Source organism: Felis catus, chromosome F2 (assembly GCF_018350175.1).
Source record: "Felis catus isolate Fca126 chromosome F2, F.catus_Fca126_mat1.0, whole genome shotgun sequence".
Taxonomy (NCBI): Eukaryota; Metazoa; Chordata; class Mammalia; order Carnivora; family Felidae; genus Felis; species Felis catus.
This window is the reverse complement of record NC_058385.1, coordinates 72683215-72700802: the sequence shown is the minus strand read 5'-3', so window position 1 is coordinate 72700802 and position 17588 is coordinate 72683215. Positions and strand designations below refer to the sequence as shown.

Sequence of the window (17588 nt, the reverse complement as noted above, 5' to 3'; positions counted from 1 at the left end):
TCCCCTGCAAAGCCCAGGAAATAAGAATTTACCAAGAAGCAACGGGGATACCCCACTATGTACAGTTACCCTAGTATAGGATGGCAGTTGAGCAGAATTACTATCTAGCAAACTGTCGTAAAACATCAATATCAAATTCAGCAACAAGTGAAAGCCAAAATAAATAAATAAATAAAAAGGTACTTGAGGTAGAATCTTGCCTAACTAGAGAATGAAGTCTGCTCTCGCAATTGAGTTTCGACTGCATGAAATAAACACCCAGACGTCATTGCAAACATCATCACCCTTTGCCTTCTTTCCGGGTCCTGCTTTCAACATGATCATTGTGTTCTGTTGAGTAACATTGATCCCTGGGGTTTGATGTCTCTCCTTCGGCTCTGCCCCCACAGGGCAGGGGCAAAGTGGCTGGTGCCTTTTTTGTGCATGCCAATGCCCACAAGAAGAGCTCTCCATTCAAGCTCATTCTACTTCTTTCATCCACTTGAACAAGTCAGTCCCCCCATTCATTTGTTCTCTCATTCAGTCATTCGTTACTCAGCTGTTTATTGAGTAAAAGCCATTTGCCAGGCACTGTGCTGGGGCCATTTGCCAGGCACTGTGAGGGGGGGGCGGGGAAGGATGAGAAAGGAAGTCCAAGCTGTCAAAGAGTTCCTGGTCCCTGGGATTACCACCAGGTCAACAGCTCAGTGTGAACTTACTGTCATAGCAGGACAGCATTAACAAAGGACAGGGGGCAGAGTAATTGGGGAAGACCTTCCCAAGGTAGTGGCTATGAAACTGAGACCCACAGACAAGCATTCGTAGGCCAAGGGTGAGGGAGCAAGACCCACGGAGGAGAGGGACGGCAAGGCCACCATCTCAGCCTGGGTTTCTACTGCTCAGAAGGAGCACTTCTCTCCCCACCCCCCCCCCACCCCAGAGAACCCTGACCTGGAACCCCTCCTCCTAAACATGCCCGAAATCTCGGGCCTTGGTTCTGAAGAGAAAGAAGACGGTGTATTCTCAGACCTTACTGCTTCTGGGGTAGGCTGCTGAAAATCTAATCGTCCGTATTCAATCTTGTATGCAGGAAATCACAGGTGAATTTTTCTCCATCCGTAATTTATCTTTAACCATTTTGACATCAGATTAAGTTTTGATGTTCACTGGACGGGACAGCGGCAGGCTTTTTGGATAGAGAACACGGAGGGCTTGGTCCGTTTCCCCCCAGTGCACCTGCGCTCTTCTGGTAACAGGGCTTTTTCCCACAACACATCTCCCCAGGCAGCCCTTAGCCCTGACTTGGAAGACAGCCGCTGAGTTCAGCCCGGGAGAGTCATTAAAGGGGTCTGGTTTTTCACTCTGTTCAGACAGGCAAGTGGATTTGAAGCCTTCAGGGAGCGTTGAGTGGATTAAGTAGGCAATTTGGTCCATTAACTTTGGCTAATCACGCTTCTTTTCCGTGAAGTTCCAGGGCTAGAGTGAGGTGGGAGAGAGAAAGGCAGAGGTGAGCCTGCGGCTCATGTGGAATTGGAAGCCTGGAAATGCACGTTAGTTGTCAAGTACACAACACACAGCCCGGGCTTCCCCACTGGCCGATAACTGGCTGAAGCTTTTCTAAACAAACTGGCTGGATTCGTCTTTCACCAACGATTGACTCACTTGGGGAGTCACAAAATCGTAGCCCGAGGAGCTGGAACCCATGAACGCACAGGATTTCATTTTACGTTACGTTATGTTAATGTTATTTTATTATTTTTTTTTATTTTATTTGGTGGGGGAAGCACAGAGGGAGAGGGAAAGAGAGGATCCCAAGCAGGCTCCACGCTCAGCATGGAGGCCATTGTGAGGCTCGATCCCACCACTGTGAGATCATGAGCCTAAATCAAGAGTCAGATGTTTAACTGACTGTGCCGTCCAAGTACCCCTGCATCGTATTTTCAATATGAGAAATTTAATGCATGATATTTTAAATACGTGAAGGTTGGTAGGAAGAGAAAGCAAAAATATGGATTTTTTTTCTCCCCTAGCTGCTTTATAGCCTTGAACTGGGATTTACGTTTTATTAATCTCTGGGCTAATTGGGACAATGACTCGGTTAAGACTCTTCGTTGTAAAATTTCATTGAGCTACGTCAAGATTTTTTCATCTTTTTTGCCACCGAGGATACTTACAATTATTTTGGCCCAGTGCAAGGCCTGCGTATGAAGGGTTTTCTTTCCACACAAAACTGCATTGGGTTCCACACAAAACTGAATGTGTATTCCTGCTTTTTAAAATGGTTGGGCATATGTGCCATAACCCACCATTACTGCTTCTCGGCACAAGGCAACAAGGGTTACCACACTAAGGTGATTTAATTCCAGCCCAGAGCAGACACTGGACATTTCTTTTGGCCTCATCTCAGCTATTTATGCATGTACTTATTTTCACTTCCCTCAGGGTCAAAAAGGTATTACCCTGATACTTGCTTGGGCATCGATGGAACTTTCTGGAAGCTTTTCGCACATCTCAAGGTCTCCCAACTGCTGTTATGAACTCCACGTTAGGAACCTCCCAGTTCAGTTGTGCCTTTCCTACTCTACGACTTTTTTTTACTACCTTTAGGCCCCAAAAGGATCTCCCATCATGACGTGGGAAGGGCTTTGTATGTGTCATGGGTGGTGGCATCCTCTCAGGACTCTGTGTCTTGGACTGATGAGCTCAGAAACAAACACTGGGGATAATAACAGCCCAGGAAAGTGAAATGAATGAGACAATTCCAGCAGAAGAGCGTGTGGTAGAAAAGTTAGGAGAAAGTAGAGGACACAAAGTCCCAAAGACAGAACGTGACCTAAGTAGGTTCTTTGCTGGTTCTGTCCTATCGTAACTGGTAAAAGTAAGAGGCTGGGTTCCCGAAGGTCAGTATGCCTAGCTCCATTGGAACCAAATGAATGAAAACATCAATAACTAAATTTAATTAACAAATTGTAGAGTAGGAATCTGGAAAAAAAAAGAAAACAAAACTCAGACTGATAGACTTAAAACACCAAACATGAGTTATCTATCAACAACTCACCTTTATGACCCTTATTTCCTATTCCTACCTGAAAAGAGTTACTTCATAACCTTAGAAAAAATAAACATTTAGGTAATTTTCATATTTTAATTCTCTTCAAATGTCCAAGAACACACACACTCGCACACACACACATACACACACACACACACTCCACACACAAACGTGCTCCCTCCCCCCCCCCCGCGCACACACTTTCATTTTCCCCGTGGTAATTGACCTTTCTGAAAAGTCTACATCTTTGATGTTCACACACACACACACACAAAACTGAGTAACTTAGGTCCTGATATGTTTGTTGATTCATTTCCTGAGCTGGAAGTATCCATATTGCTAGCCCAGAGGTCATTTGGTCAGTGGGTATTTGGTTACCTGTCCAACCACAGCCTCGATGACGTTTTGGTCTAGTCATTGTAGGGCTAGAAGTACTTTGATCCAAACCATTAATGTGTCAGAGTCTTTCTCCCCAACTCATGAGTCGTGTCCCAAACAGGAATCCTGTCTCCCTCGCTGGGCTCACCCCATCCCCGCTCAACCCCGAGAGGAGGTCATTGCTGGGGTTTGTGTATGTATTCCACACATTAGTATGGATGGGTATTTTAAAAGCTAAAACTTCAATTGGCAGCTTGCCTCCAATCATGTGGCTTCAAAGTGGCCACATCCCAATGGACGTGCCAAATTCTGTCTCAGCCAGTTCTGCAGAAGTGTGACGACTCCTTTTGATTAAGAGTGGCCCATGTTTGTGAATGACTCAAGCGCAATGACATTCCCATACTGAGATTAGCATCTTTCTGAGAAACTCAAAGGATAATATCAGAGGAAGAAATCCGGAATTAGCTTAATAGAGCTGAACAGAGCCAGACAAGATTCTCAGACAGGACAGACTGGGTATCAGACACCACTTGTCCTCGGTCAACCTGGCTCTGCGGTCTTGAACCAGAGCTTGGGGACAAAATCTGGGATGCTGGTGATTCCCGCCAAGTCCCCTGGTCCTGGGCGCTCTGCCCCGTCGCCTGGATTTGTGTTGGGCCTAGAAGGTCAGCCACAGCTGACCGTTTGCCCAAACCTCATCCAAAGAGAACCAAACAAGTGTATGTTCAAGACCATGAGCCTCCAGTAGGATGAACTGAGGCAAGGAGCAAAGCATTAAATGTCAGGCAAAACACACTGGGAAGAGAGCTCAGCAAGTCTGGGAACTAAACCCCCAAATGAAGAAAGTGTCTTCACGATCCAGCTTATCAATATTAGCTGAAAAGTCAAGAGCAAGGCTGTGGGCTTCAGATAAGTAGCAAACTCTAGAAAACACTGTGGCATCTACGAGAACTAGGGGTACCTCCCACGTCATTGTCTTATTCTCTTAATCACAAACAGATGGAAATTTCCAGACACAGAGTGACCAAGACCAATGGGAGAATTCCACGCAACTTTTGTTCCTTATCAAATGTAGCATCCAGACGATATTTGCAAACTTTCAGTTCTGCCTAAAGCTGGGAACCAATGATTGTCCCTGTAGCCTGGGCCCCAGACTCACCTCGTGTGCTCGATTGAAGTTTGGGAACCAGGTTACAGACAGTTGCTGGAATCCCACACAGGCCGGCTGGAAACATCTGGACTGTTTTTTCAGCAGAGTTCTGCCCCTTGTTATTTCATTTCTTGGAGCAGAAGCTACGAGCTTACGAAAATAACTTAAACCTCTTCCCACGGCGATACCACGGAGACCTCTCCTGCAGTAAGGTCTCATTGACCATTCCTTGGCTGTGTTTGGAAAATAGATTACAGTCACATAACTATACAAAACATAAAAGTAAGTGATATCCCTAAGTAAGACGCTGTCAGGCCTGTAATCTGAATGTAATTCTTCCTTTTCTGTCAGTACAGACGGGAAAAGTTGTGGCAAATCCTGACTGGCGTCCCTTGCTTATGGAGAGTGGTCCTGCTCCCTAGGGCCTCTGTTCCTACAAGAAGGAAGAAGTGTTAGGGAGTAGGTTCTGGGAAGCCCCAACTCAGGGTTTACTCACATGCCACTTAGAGCCTTCTCACCAGAAAAACACAATATAGCACATCTAAGAAGATCTCTGCTCCCCCCCCCCTAGTTTTGAGGAGGGGGGGGTGGGGGAAAGGGGGGGATTATGTCTCTTTCAGACACAACCAACTGAGGCCCTGAATGCAAATCGTCATGCATTAGGTCACCTCAAAGCTTTCCTAAGGAGTGAGCTTTCTTCAAAGGAACAACCACCACAAAAACAACAAAAGGCTTTTCTTTTTTAAACAGGTAGGAACTTTCTCTTCTGGGGGTTGGATTGGGGTTTTACTAAACACAAGAAGAAAGAGTTTTCATGTGTGCAGCTGGGGGCTCTTATTTGAGCTTAGGGTTCCCGCAATTTCTTCCCACGTTTGTGTAGTTGTAGGATGCAGGGAGGGGGGTAGGAACCGGAAGGGAAAACCTCTGTCTTTTCCACAACCGGGACCACGCGGGCGGCAGGTTTGAAAGAGAGCTACGAAGGCCTCCAAGGCAGGCACAGGGAAATGCTGCCATCGAGGCAGTGGAGGGGCAAAGCAGGAGTTAGCTGAGCAAACCATGGCCCTACCTGCTTCTGCGTGCAGGCTCCAGCCAGAGCCTGGAAGAAGCAGGGTCTTGGGAAAAGATAAAGCATCTCAGCACAAAGAGGCAGGGGCCCCAGACCCCCCGGAGTTGGCATTTTCTCTGGGTCTTTCCCAGATCGGCAACGAGCTGGCCCATCTCGTGCGTCCCCGATGACAACCGCCTGTGGCGAAATCTCAAGACTGCCCCGTCCACCTCCCAGAGGTGCTGAAAGAGGAAGCCCTTTCAGTGATGACCTCAACCTCGTGCTGTCTTGTGGCAAGCACTTAAGCTGACGTTAATCCAGGCGCGGGTCCTTCTCATCTGTGACCTCTGGTCCCTTAGTGGCCAGTACTGGGAGATAGTAAAGGCAGGGACATTCTCTGGATTCCAGAACCTTGACAAGCATTGTGGGGCTGACTTTCAAGGCTCTTGCTCTTGGCTGGAATTATATTCAGTTGTGTGGTAATGCCTCTTATCTCCTGCTGATCGAATGGTAGAAAAAGAAACTACTTTTTATTTAGTAAAGACAGTTCGGTAAATTGAATCTTTCCAAATCGGGGTCGACTGGAGAGAGGTAAAAAATAAAGGGACTTTTGATAGCAAGAGTTTGGAAACAACGCCCTTTTTAGTGTTCTGTATAGTTTGTCATTTTATCCACTCATTCGTGCGTGCACTCCACACATACGTATTAAGAGCCTACCAAATATGTCGGATGCTCCGGATTGAGTTATGGCTAAAACACAGTGCCTAACCCTCAAGGGGACCAGAGCCTAGAGGAACAGACAGGCACCCAAGTAGGCAACTGCAATGCATCATACTAACTGCTGTGCTGAGGGTAAGCACAGGCTCATGTCGGCTTTGTAGAGAAGGTGATACCTGACTGGCTTTTAACGTAGTGGTAGGACACGTAACTTAGATGCTCCATGTTCAAATACGTAAAATATAATGGGCCGAGTCATCGTTCAGTAGGTCATATTGTGGCAGGTGTCTAGGCTCCAGTACAAGGTCAGATGGTCAAAGGTCATCTGCGTTGAGCTGATGCTGAACACTAGAAGGTGGCCACATGGAAGGAGGTTAATATAGGATCTTACTCAGAGATCAGAGGCACGTCCATGGGTAGAAGTTATGAACAAAAGCAGAGAAAAACTTTAGACCAACGTTTCCCAGATGGTATTTCATAGAACACGTGGAGGTGATCTGAGCAGAGTTTTAAAATCTCATTTCTAGAGAACTTACCAGAGCCTTTATTTCAGTCATGTGGACTGTGAGCCTCCAATAGGAGGATGTAAGAATTGTTCATTCAACAAACTTGTGCCGAGTGGCCACTCAGTGCCGAGCACTGATAGGAGCCCTCGGGGCAAAGAAATTCACAAAAGAGGCAGAGATCCCTCTCTCATGGAGACTGGTGGGGAGAGATGGCAGTAAACAGTAATAGATCCGCATTTCCTAACCTGATTGGTCCAGAACCATTTTGTGTAGAAGTGTCCCTTCATTCTTATGTTCTTTGGGACAACTTTCTCAGGGAGGAGTTAACTAGGAGAGCCGGTGATGACCTCCCCAGATACCAGCACTGCTTCTGGAGAGAACACCATTAGCCTGAGATCTTCTTGGGAGGAATTGCTTTGCTGACACAACCTGATTAAGGAATACCAGACTTCAAGGTCCTTCATGAAATGACAGGACTCCAGGAAGAATGGGTTTTGCTGTGTATGTAGATAAAAGATGATTCCCAAAGAAAAGTCATGGGGCCAAAAACCCGATGACGAGTTTAAGAGGATTTATGACCTGCCCCACCCCCGTTCAAATGCAGTTTACCGAAAAATTCCCGGAGCCTCCGATACTGACTTTTCACCAGAGCTCCCGGATTCTCAGGCAGACCCTACATTCAGAAACATGGGCTCAGAAGGGCCTCTGGTTCTCATCCAAGCTTTTGATCTGTCTGTCCTGAGTGCCTATGAGTAAGGAAATAATTGAACTGCTTCAGGAGGGTGTGGATCTCGGTGAGGATAAATCTCAGGGCTGCAGTGCCTTTTTGTGAAGAGACTCAAGACACGAGAGGCCGGCTCAGCAGCAACCTTTGGTGTTTCCCAACACTGTTGCTCCAGTATGAGCCCCCAGATATCTGGAAACACCAGCTAAGGTCAATAAGTTAATATACACACTTGCTGTTGTATATAAGCATAACATGTATTTCAGTTATACACTGAAACATATATTCAGATACATGTACTCAATTGTGTTTGTGCATATGTATATATATAACATATTAATAATGTAACATAATATGGTATTATATATATATACATACACAAACAATTGAGTACACATATCTATATAATATAGAAATTACATATATAATAATTTTCTAATATTCTCAGGGCATTTCCCATTTCCTCTCATTTCATCCCTTTGTTTTTCCTGTTCCTAGCCAACTGCTTAAGTTATGTACATAAAAGAACAATCTTGACATTTTAGAGATCACTTTAAATTGGAGTCCTATTTGAAAACTGACACTACTTTTTAACATGATCTTAGTCTGGCTCTCATTGGTCCCGCCCATCTCGAAAAGAGAGAGGCGTTGGTGGTATGGTGGTGAGGATAGCTGCCTTCCGTCTCAAAAAGAGAGAAAGCCATAGTCTGTTAAAAACAACGGATTCCATTATGACTCTGAATCTGCAAATGAGACCTGTTATACATTTCTCCAGTCCTCCTTACAAATGAATCCCTCTGGGGGTATCAGCATATGGATTCTTAGTGTTGGCATCCTTAGCCCACTGAAAGTGAGCACTGGGTCAAATCTTAGTGGTTGTCCCTAATGGAGGAGAAAGGGTACCACAGCTAATCTCATGCCATAGTCGTCCCCAAAGCCACCCATGCTTTGCCGTGATGGAAGGTGGGGGGTAAGTGAAAGCAGTTTCCCTCCCTCATTCCGAGTTGCTTGACTTCTTGAGTTGATGCTGATCTCCCCTTGAGCGTGTACAACCTGACGGTGTGAGTTGGGTACAGAGGGATTGCTGGTGAAACAGCAGGTGTAATGGTCGTATGTCATTGACAAAGCAAATGATCAGAAAAGGACCCCCTGAACATTGACTCCTGCAATAAAACCCAAGGGCTGTAATTGCAAAGGATAAAAAGAACTGCCTGGACAAGAAAAGACAAGAAAGGAGTTCTCAATACTTTGTCAATGACCTGTTGGTACAAGGGCTCCTTCCTAACTGTTAACTATAACCTGGTAGCAATGAGGGGGGATAAAAGAGAGGTGCTTCCAGACTTCTCTTTTATTTGAAGGAGCCACACAGCCAATAGAATGGGGGGGGGAGGGGGTTAGGAATCTCTGAAAGATTCTCTGCCTTAGAGAAGTGGCCAACGGTGCAGGCAGCCAGGAAGCAACATGCATTGCTGATTTTTTGAACGTCTGCTTACACACCAGCGTCAGTCTCTCCTGACATTTTCGCCGGTTCCCATCAACATAAGAAAAATGAGGGCAAAGCGGAGAGTTACCCCTTCAAATAAATGCACGCGATGTAAAGGGCTCTCCTTTGTTTCAAGAGTGCGTCATTCTTAATCGGGGGAAATGCCCTTTATGTTTTCGAAGCGGTGCTCACATCAACTGTCCTCATGGCAGTTGTGGCTGCTGCTGTTAATTATAGAAGTCGGTCCCCAAAATATTTTTGGAAACTCCTCTGTGAAATCCAGAGGTTCAAGAGCCATTGAAGGCACAAGGAACTGGTAGAGTAGGTAGGATCAATTTAGTTCAAAGAAGGAAAACTGAGAAAATTAAAATGGCAGGGAGGGAAACAAATACCTAGCTGTGAATGTATCGAGTGGATATTTAGCCGGTGGCACGTCCGGCTGTTAGGTCCCGGCCGCAAGCACCTGCCGGGCGAGCATCTTGGCATCTCTAAGCCAAGTGTATGGGTCAAAGTGTATGCCCGGACAAGGGCAGTTTGAGCGTCATCCCCCCACCCCCACCCCCGCCCCCCGCCAAGAGAGACACCTAAATTCCGTCATTTTCCAAACTGTGGAAAGAGTTTGTGCCTGAGAAACGAACCGGGGGATGCTCAGTGTGGCCGACAGTACAGTCCCCTTTGCCTCCTGAGATGCTGTTGCAACAGAATTTAATCCCAGGGGCTCCAGCCCTCTGGCGCTGCATGGATCCTGCTGTTCAATTTTCTGGAACATTGGTCCCTGCTTCCTTCTCTCCGCTCCAGCCCTCCTCCTCCCCTCTCATCCTGCCATACCTCCCCCTAACGTCTATCTTTTTCTCTGCGGTAGCCTCCTTGGTATTCAGAGCTGAAATTAACTGCTTCAGTGCCCTGAGAGCATTTGGTATTCAGAGCTGAAATCAACAGCTTCGGTGCCCTGAGACCATCTACTTTACTCACTTAGGTTGGCACGTACTCCCCCACCCTTCAGCCTGGGGCTGGAGAAGGGGGTTCAGTACATTCTACCGGTGATGAAGGCCTACTACGGGATTCTTTAGAGACCTGGAATGTAGGTTACATTGACTACCTCCGTGAAGGTTAAAATGAAGAGTCTAACAGGACCGCAGGAAGATTCCTGATGGAATGGGCTAGAAGTTCTCCGTGAGCTCAAAGCTCCTGACTCTGACTCTAGAGTCAGAGGATCTGACCCAGCTGTAGATGAGCTGATGGCTCCTGAGCACACATCTGTGAGGCTCGGGGATACCTGAAGGGTTCGGGCAAGAGGGCTCCGGGTGCTCTGTCGGGACCCACAGGCTGCCATCCGATGGCTCCATCCCCTGATCCCAGTCTAGCCCGGGGGCCAAGCTGGGAGGCTGGCAGAGAAAAGCAGATGCGGTGAGTGTCTACAGAGGCAGGGAGTCTTCACTTCCTGGCTCCGCAAACGCACCGCATCCTGTACCTCTCCTGGGGGAAACCTCCTGGAGGAAGAGCTGGGCACCCCCTCAGCTCAAACTCCCACTTCTTTGTCAGAGTAGTTGTCTCACATTGGAGCTGCGAACAGGCATCGCATTCGGCTCGATCCAGCCGGTGGGTCTCGTCACCTGCCCTGAAACACCGGGAGACAGAGGCCTCCCTCCCGCACCTGGTGGATCTTCAGAAGCCAATGCTGTTCCTGCCTCCGTGTAGCCACACCCCGTGACCAACCAGGATGGTCGCGCCTTTCCCTACCTCATGCTGTTTATCCCTGGGAAATGGTGAGGGGTTCCAGCTGCTTACATTTTTTTGCCTAAAGGGAATTAAGCCCATACACCCGTATGAAGATATAGATATATGATGGGCTATGGCGGGGGGCGGGGGGAATGTACCTGCCAAGTGTAAAAATCTAACAACCTTCGTCGAGCTTAAGGAGCCCATCCCGGCACGTTTGGCTGTCTGGCCACAAAGAATGCCAAAAACCAAAACAAAAATGCAAGCCCTGGGTCTCCCAGTCTCTCCACCACCATCAAAGGAAAGACCACATGAAAGTGTGGACTCTGCTCGGTGGGAGATGAGCCTTTCCGTGGGCTTTTCAGCTATTTCACTTTCTGTGATTCCTGTCGGTGCTCTTTCTCTCATACCAGGGATGTGCCTGGTTAAAGAAAGGGTCTTGATTTAACATCTCCAAGCCAACACCTCTTTAAATACCTGAACCAAAGGAATGCAGTGCACCGACCCAGAGGAAAGGCAAGTGTCCCTTTTGATGTGATATTTCGCCGGGTTGTGTTCCTCTGAAGCGAATGCTAACTGATGAACCTCTGTAGGTTTCACCGAATACAACTGCATGGAGCGCTGTTACTGTGTTTGCAATGCAACCTGATCTAAAAACATTGCATTTCTTCTTAATCCAACGGGGACTAGCAGGTTTATTGTGTTTGCATGTGCTTTCCCCCTAGACTCTGGCTGCCCTAACAAGAAATTCAATAAATCTACTTCCAAACCATCTTGCACAAGCTTTGCATGTCCAGTCTGGGCCTGAGGAAATTAACAAGAGAATAGAACATACCATCGACTTGCGGAGTGGCGATAAATTGAGAAGAGAGCATATCAAGCCATTCTCACTGATGTTTAAAGACTCCAGCCTGGAGCACAAGGTAGAGCTGGGTCTCCACAGTGGCTCTTTTTTCCGAAGTAAATTGTCGTAAATGTTGACGGGACCAGAGAGAGAGCCCGGGGGCTGCGGTGTTGGTTGGTGTCTTTGTTGTTTGTTTGTTTAGTCTGGTTTGGTGCTGTCTTTTCTTTTTCTCTTTGCAAAGCATGAGTAGACTGAAGGCCATGAACGGAGAGGCTGGTTAGATACAGGGGGCCTCAGCTTTGTTCTCTAAGGGGAAGAGCATGAAAAGAACAAAGCAGTTCCCTCCACTGTGAGATTTTTGACCAGTAAGTGACAGTAACACCCGCTTGCTTTTGCTTTTAGGAGAATTCGTGTCAGTTGTAGCTCTCTGTCACGCAAGGTAGGAGGACACCCAATGGCTTGACACCAGCATTGGTGATAAAGACCACCTTTCTTAGATTACAGACCCCTCTTCTCCCATTTTCCCAGGTGTCTGCTGGCTCAGAGCGCTCCTGATGTAGGCACAGTGGAAAGAAGACGGGTGGTGGGTACAGATTCTCCCGGTGTCACTTCCTTGCCTTGTGCCCTTTTAAGCCTGAGTTCCTCAATGGGTGGTGAGCATAATGGATGTGCCTCCCTCATAATAGGCTATTATGAGAGGCTCCAGGCAATGCCTTGATTAAGTCAAGTGTTCAAAAATGGCAGCCATCACCCTATTGAAGATGACGTTTCCCCATGCCTCTCTCCTGCTCTCGCTCTAAACTGTAAAAGATGGTGAGGAGGCAGGCACTGCCCCTGTTGAACTGGGCTGCTCCTCTGTGCTGATGGAAGCTGACAGACCTTCCTTGACTGAGCACAGGAGGCGCTTGGCCTCTGCCGGAGCCTCAGGCAAAAACAGCAGGGAATTTGCAAGCAAATTTCAGGAGTTGGATCCGATATTCTGCAAAGCTTCAGCCAGCGAGCAATGTGTTATTACTTTGCTCAGCTCCCTCGGACACTCTGCTTTCCTCGATTTGGAGAATTCACACTTCTGTGCGCATGTACCGTTCCCAATGAGTGTCTTTGATAACTACCTGAAAGGTTGCAAACTCCAAAATTAATGTCTTCACCTCTGGTTCATAATTTGAAATGCATTGAGTCTGTGTACTAACAAAACAGACAGAGAAGAACCATGTTGCCTCACTCAACACCTCCCCCCTCCAAGTAGCAGGTAGACATTTCTTATTTGTAAATATAATTAAGGGCTTAAGGTCCAAATTAAATGCATTTTCTTTCTCGGTTGCTATATTGAAGGAAAACGAGGTAGTCTAGCAAAGAATCTTCTCAATTAGCCTGGGTAAAATACCTGTGTCCAGAGCTATACAAAACCCTTTTGTTCGTTCTTGCTAAAGATGTACTTGCGTCGCTAATGACCTGACTCCTACAGACGGTAGATCATTTTTAATGCATTGTATTCAGTGGTGTCTCTATCTTCTCTGCAGGGACCCGGTATTGGAGCAGGAATGGACCTGGGCGGGGGGGCGGTGGGGAGAGTACAATGTGTCTGTGGTTGATTTCTGGGTCCAGGAGAAGCTCTTCTAGGAAAAGCAAAGGGTAGTTCCCTGAACAGACACGGGGGATTTGCCCACTGACTGTCCAGCCTTGCACCTTCCAGCGCGGGCTCTGCATATCGCATGGGTTGGTTCCCCGCGGTGAGGACAGTAGGGCGCGTCGGGAAAGGTTCGCTCCCCTTCTGTCACAGAGACACTCCTCTTTGACTCTTGCTTTGAGACTCTCTCTCCAGGGGCTGCATCACTGTCGAGCAGAGGATCTATAACAAGTAGGAATCATTGATTTCATTGATCCCATCGATGGTATTGGTATTTACCAAATACCAGGCACTATTCTAAGCTTTTAGAATGAACGCACTGATAATGACAATGTGACATAAGTGCTATTATGAGCCTCATTTTATGCTTGATGAAATGGAGACACGGGGAAATGATTAGGTAGCCTGCCCAGAAGCCACCTGTCTGTAGAGGGGCTTCTATCTGAGCCCTCCGGTGCCCCCGGAGGGCACCGGCTGAGCCCCCCAGCCGGTGCCTGGTCTATGCACCACACTGTCTATCCTGGGAGTCCCGGGGCTCGTTCCCTCCCAGTTCCTCATATAAAGACAACAATGCTGTACTCACTTCATTCTCTCCTCTTTGAACTGTGGATGGAGTGGAAGGCAGGGAGCAGGGGTTCGGGAGAGAGAGTAAGTAGGAAAGAGTCCTAGAACCTTAGCAAAATTAACACAGTGCCTTCAAGTCCACAAGATTCCAAAATTGGAGACCAGCATCAGTGTGCCTCTACCGTGTGCCTGGTGTTTATGTATATCAGTTTATTGCGTCCTCAGAGAAACATTACTGTCCTGCTTACAAAAGAGAAAACTGAGCCTCCTAGAGGTCAAGGAGAGGTCTTAGATCTCAAAATCTGGCTGCCACATTTTATTGACTCGAAGGTACCATCAACTATGAGATGCCCCATTTTCTATGCGTCATCAAGAAGGAAACATCACCCGGTAGGAGGAGTCTAACAGGAACTCCTCCCAATAAGCTGGGCTTACCCTCGAGGTAAAGATGGACCAAAAAAAATCCCACCCGGCAGATAAGGAGAGTAAGGAAACCCACAGGTTTATCTCCTGATATTGGCGAGGCAACAAAGGAGCTCTCCAAGAGGTTAAACTCCAAAACGAAATCTGCATAGCTTTGCCACCTGATTTCACGCAATGAATGTGGCCTTTAAGAAGCCTCAGGCAGAGAATTGAATGTACAGAAGTCCCGGGTTGATATTGCCCCCTGCTGATCAGCAGAAGCAGTCAAAGTCCTCTCTGGAAGAACTCCGTTGAGAATAAGTTGCCTTCTGGTTCCAGAGCTGTTAAAAGGTGGGGGAAAAAATAGCACATCTTAGGATTGTTGAAATATATACAGTCTTTGTGACCCCAAAGACTTCTTTCCTCCCACTGCCCCACCTTGCTTCTGAGGAGCAAGTTTGCGCCAGAAAGGCATGTTTTCCAAAAGGAAGACAGGAAACGGAAACAACGATTTTACCATCGGAACTTTTGTGGGGAAGGAAAGGCTTCATTCTATTCGAACAATAAGAAGACGTGCGAACAAGGGAACGCCATCCCCTCCCCGCCTTGATAGTGAACTAGAGAACGTAAAATCTCCCTTGAAATGTCATTCACACATTGCCCGGTCTCATTCGCTTATAAAAATTGGCCCATCCACCAACAGTGTTCTGTGAGCTGGGGCTTTTACATACCGCGTGGTGTTGCGTAAATGCTTGCTGAATGAACGAAGATGCAGATTCAGGAGAAGTTTAGAGAAGACTGTCTTGACTCCTGTAGTTGGCCTCGGGATATTTTTTAGAACCGTAAGAGCCAAGAGACATGAGTCAGTGTTGATGTGACTCTTTGCAGCGAAGCTTCAGGAGAGAAGACTGGGAAGTTCTGATCACTCCCTACCATGTCATTTCATGGTGGTACAAACACACACACACACACACACACACACACACACACACACACAGGAGTCTTTTGTGTTAAGCTTGAAAAAAGCATGCTCATGACTCATGTGGCTTCGCCAAGGTTGGGCAACCCATTTTTCCTTCTCTCTGGCCCTCAGTTTCCTCATCTGTGAAGAGAGAGTTGGACAGCCCCTGGTACCTTTCAGCAATCGATGTGATGAGCCTCTGAATTCCCTCTGACCATGGTGACCATAGGTCCTGGTTTGCCTGAGACATTTATTTTCTCAGTGTGATTATCGGGAGCACCTCTCTTCACTTTCAAAACTTACCGACGTGGAGGACAAAAAACGTGAGCCAGGGCTTGGGCCCCAGCCCGGTTAGAATCAGTGGTTCTTAGCGTCTCTAGTTCCCGGAATCCCCACGAAGACTTTCTGAGCAGACTTCTGGGTGGGGCTGGGAGGCACAGACCAGGCATCAACGGTCTTCCCAAATTTCACAGACGAATCCTCTGCCCTTCTTTAGTCTCAAGCTCACTATTTCCTGAGACAGCTGACAGATCTCAGGGGCAAACAGAAACAAGAATCATGGTAAAGGGGTGTAGAAACACAGCACGTTTGTCCAATACTACTGACCATAGTGGATTTTTTCTTTTCTTATATATGATCCTTTTTCTTGTAAAAAAACCAATGAATGTATTTTCACTGAGAAACGTGTGTGCCAAGCATAGACGACAAAGAAGAAAATGGCATCTCATGTGATCTTACAGTCCAGGATAACCGCTGTAAAGACTTGGGCACAGTCATGCTATGCTTCCATGACCGTGATCCTCTGTACTTATCCACGTGCCATTTTATTTCACAATGGGATTGTTTTGTAAATAACAATGGGTGACGTGCTGTTAGGTGTTCTTTGCTTGAGCTGTTTCCCATACTATTAAATGTGCAGTTACGAATTTTTGTAACAATGTTTGTAACTGCACATTACTTCCTTGCCTGTTTTAAGCATCTTTGGCTCTTCTTCTCTCAGTTTTTCACTATTATAAATTATAAACCGCATTGCAGTGACCACTGCCTTAGTTAAATCATGCACCCATGCTTAATTCATTCCTTGGGATAGAATCCCAAACATGGCTGCTAGGGGATCTGCATTTAAAAATACTTGATGTACGTTCCGAAATCGCTCTCAAAATTGTGTCTCTACTTTTAAACTGCCACCTTGATAAGAAATAGCACCTCCCGTCACTTTTAATGTTTTAGTCATTCTTGAGGTTGAAATTGTGTCTGTGTGTGTTTTTATGGTTCTTGTCTGTTTCTTCTTTTGTGACTTGCACATTCGCCTTGTCATTTTCATTGTGGTGCTCACCTCGGTCTTGCGGATTTGTGAGTGTTCTTTATATAATGAAAAACTTAACCCCAGAACATTTACAAGAAGGTGATATTTATCAGCCTCTGGTCCTCATTTCTCTTCTAGGACAAGGCTCTTTATTTACTATTTATGAAGTTTAGGATGGAGAAGGCAATTAATTACAATTACGTATGGATGTTGCCAGGCCAAATAAACTGGCCTAATATTTTTAGTGCCTGAAGAGCTCAGTAGCGTAAGGACACTTACCTGGAGTGACTTCATTAAGCTTAGTGTTCAAAAACAATATCACCACCTCAGAATGAGTCAACTTCCTCGTCTCAAATAAAGGTTAGGCTATGTTTAATATATAGTTCAAAATTTGTTTATGAGAAGTTATGCTTTTGGTGTGGGCGTTTGGGGAGTCTAAGTATTAAAATCAAACCATATCAACAATGACTAAATTTCCTTCTTTTCTTCAATGCTGGCATCTTTTTGCTAAATTCCAAAACCTTTTTCTTTGAGAAAAGACCTCCTTATGTGATTGTGAAACTTTCAAGTGATAAAAAGTCTCCTTGTCCTAGGCTGATATTTTTCCACCTAGAAGATCATCTGGGGTTCTTTTGAAAATACAAATACCCACCCATTACTCTGTCCCCAAGATTCTGATTTTTCAGGGGGAGCTACATTTAGGGAAACACTCTCCCAGGATTCCTTTGTCCCAAGTTGGTGGCCACCTTTCTCTGTCCTTGGCTGTATGTTAGGACTTGGGGTTGTCCCTTGCCTTACACCCTCAGAGATCAAGGCATATCAGAAGGTCCTAGATCCACACTGGATGCCAGTGTGGCCTCAGGCAGGCCTAGAGGGAATGTCTCTGTAGAGCTCACAGTGTTCTAGGAGCTCAGACTCTGAAGTCAAGCAGACCTGGGTTCAAATCCCACTTTGGAAATAGAAGCAGGTGGAAAGGAGGGTTGATGAATTTCCTGGTCATTAGTGGATGTTGACAAGTTGAGAACTTTCCGTCTCTCAGGTGGACTTTTGTAAGCTACATTTTATCTCACAAGTGTCTGGTCTTTGTTAAACGCCAGAGGAAGGACTTACTCTTGATTACCGGATAGACAT

General features: G+C 46.4%; 1 protein-coding gene and 1 long non-coding RNA gene across 4 annotated transcripts in view; one reads left to right on the top strand and one right to left on the bottom strand.

Moving 5' to 3' along the window:
* ADCY8 (adenylate cyclase 8) overlaps nt 1-17588 on the top strand; it is a 226152-nt gene that overhangs the window by 129127 nt on the left and 79437 nt on the right. For 2 of the 3 annotated variants that reach the window (XM_019823137.3, XM_004000120.5), the window contains exon 8: nt 11479-11676. The exons of the other annotated variant lie outside the window; for it this stretch is intronic. In XM_019823137.3, coding sequence (XP_019678696.1) covers nt 11479-11676 — 198 coding nt within the window. The remainder of the gene's footprint in view (nt 1-11478; nt 11677-17588) is intronic. 3 annotated transcript variants of the gene reach the window in all.
* Nucleotides 474-12233, bottom strand: LOC111558506. Its single transcript, XR_002739416.2, has 3 exons — nt 11589-12233; nt 4569-4792; nt 474-1455 (listed from the first exon to the last, which is right to left on the bottom strand). It is a non-coding gene; the product is annotated as an uncharacterized LOC111558506 (long non-coding RNA).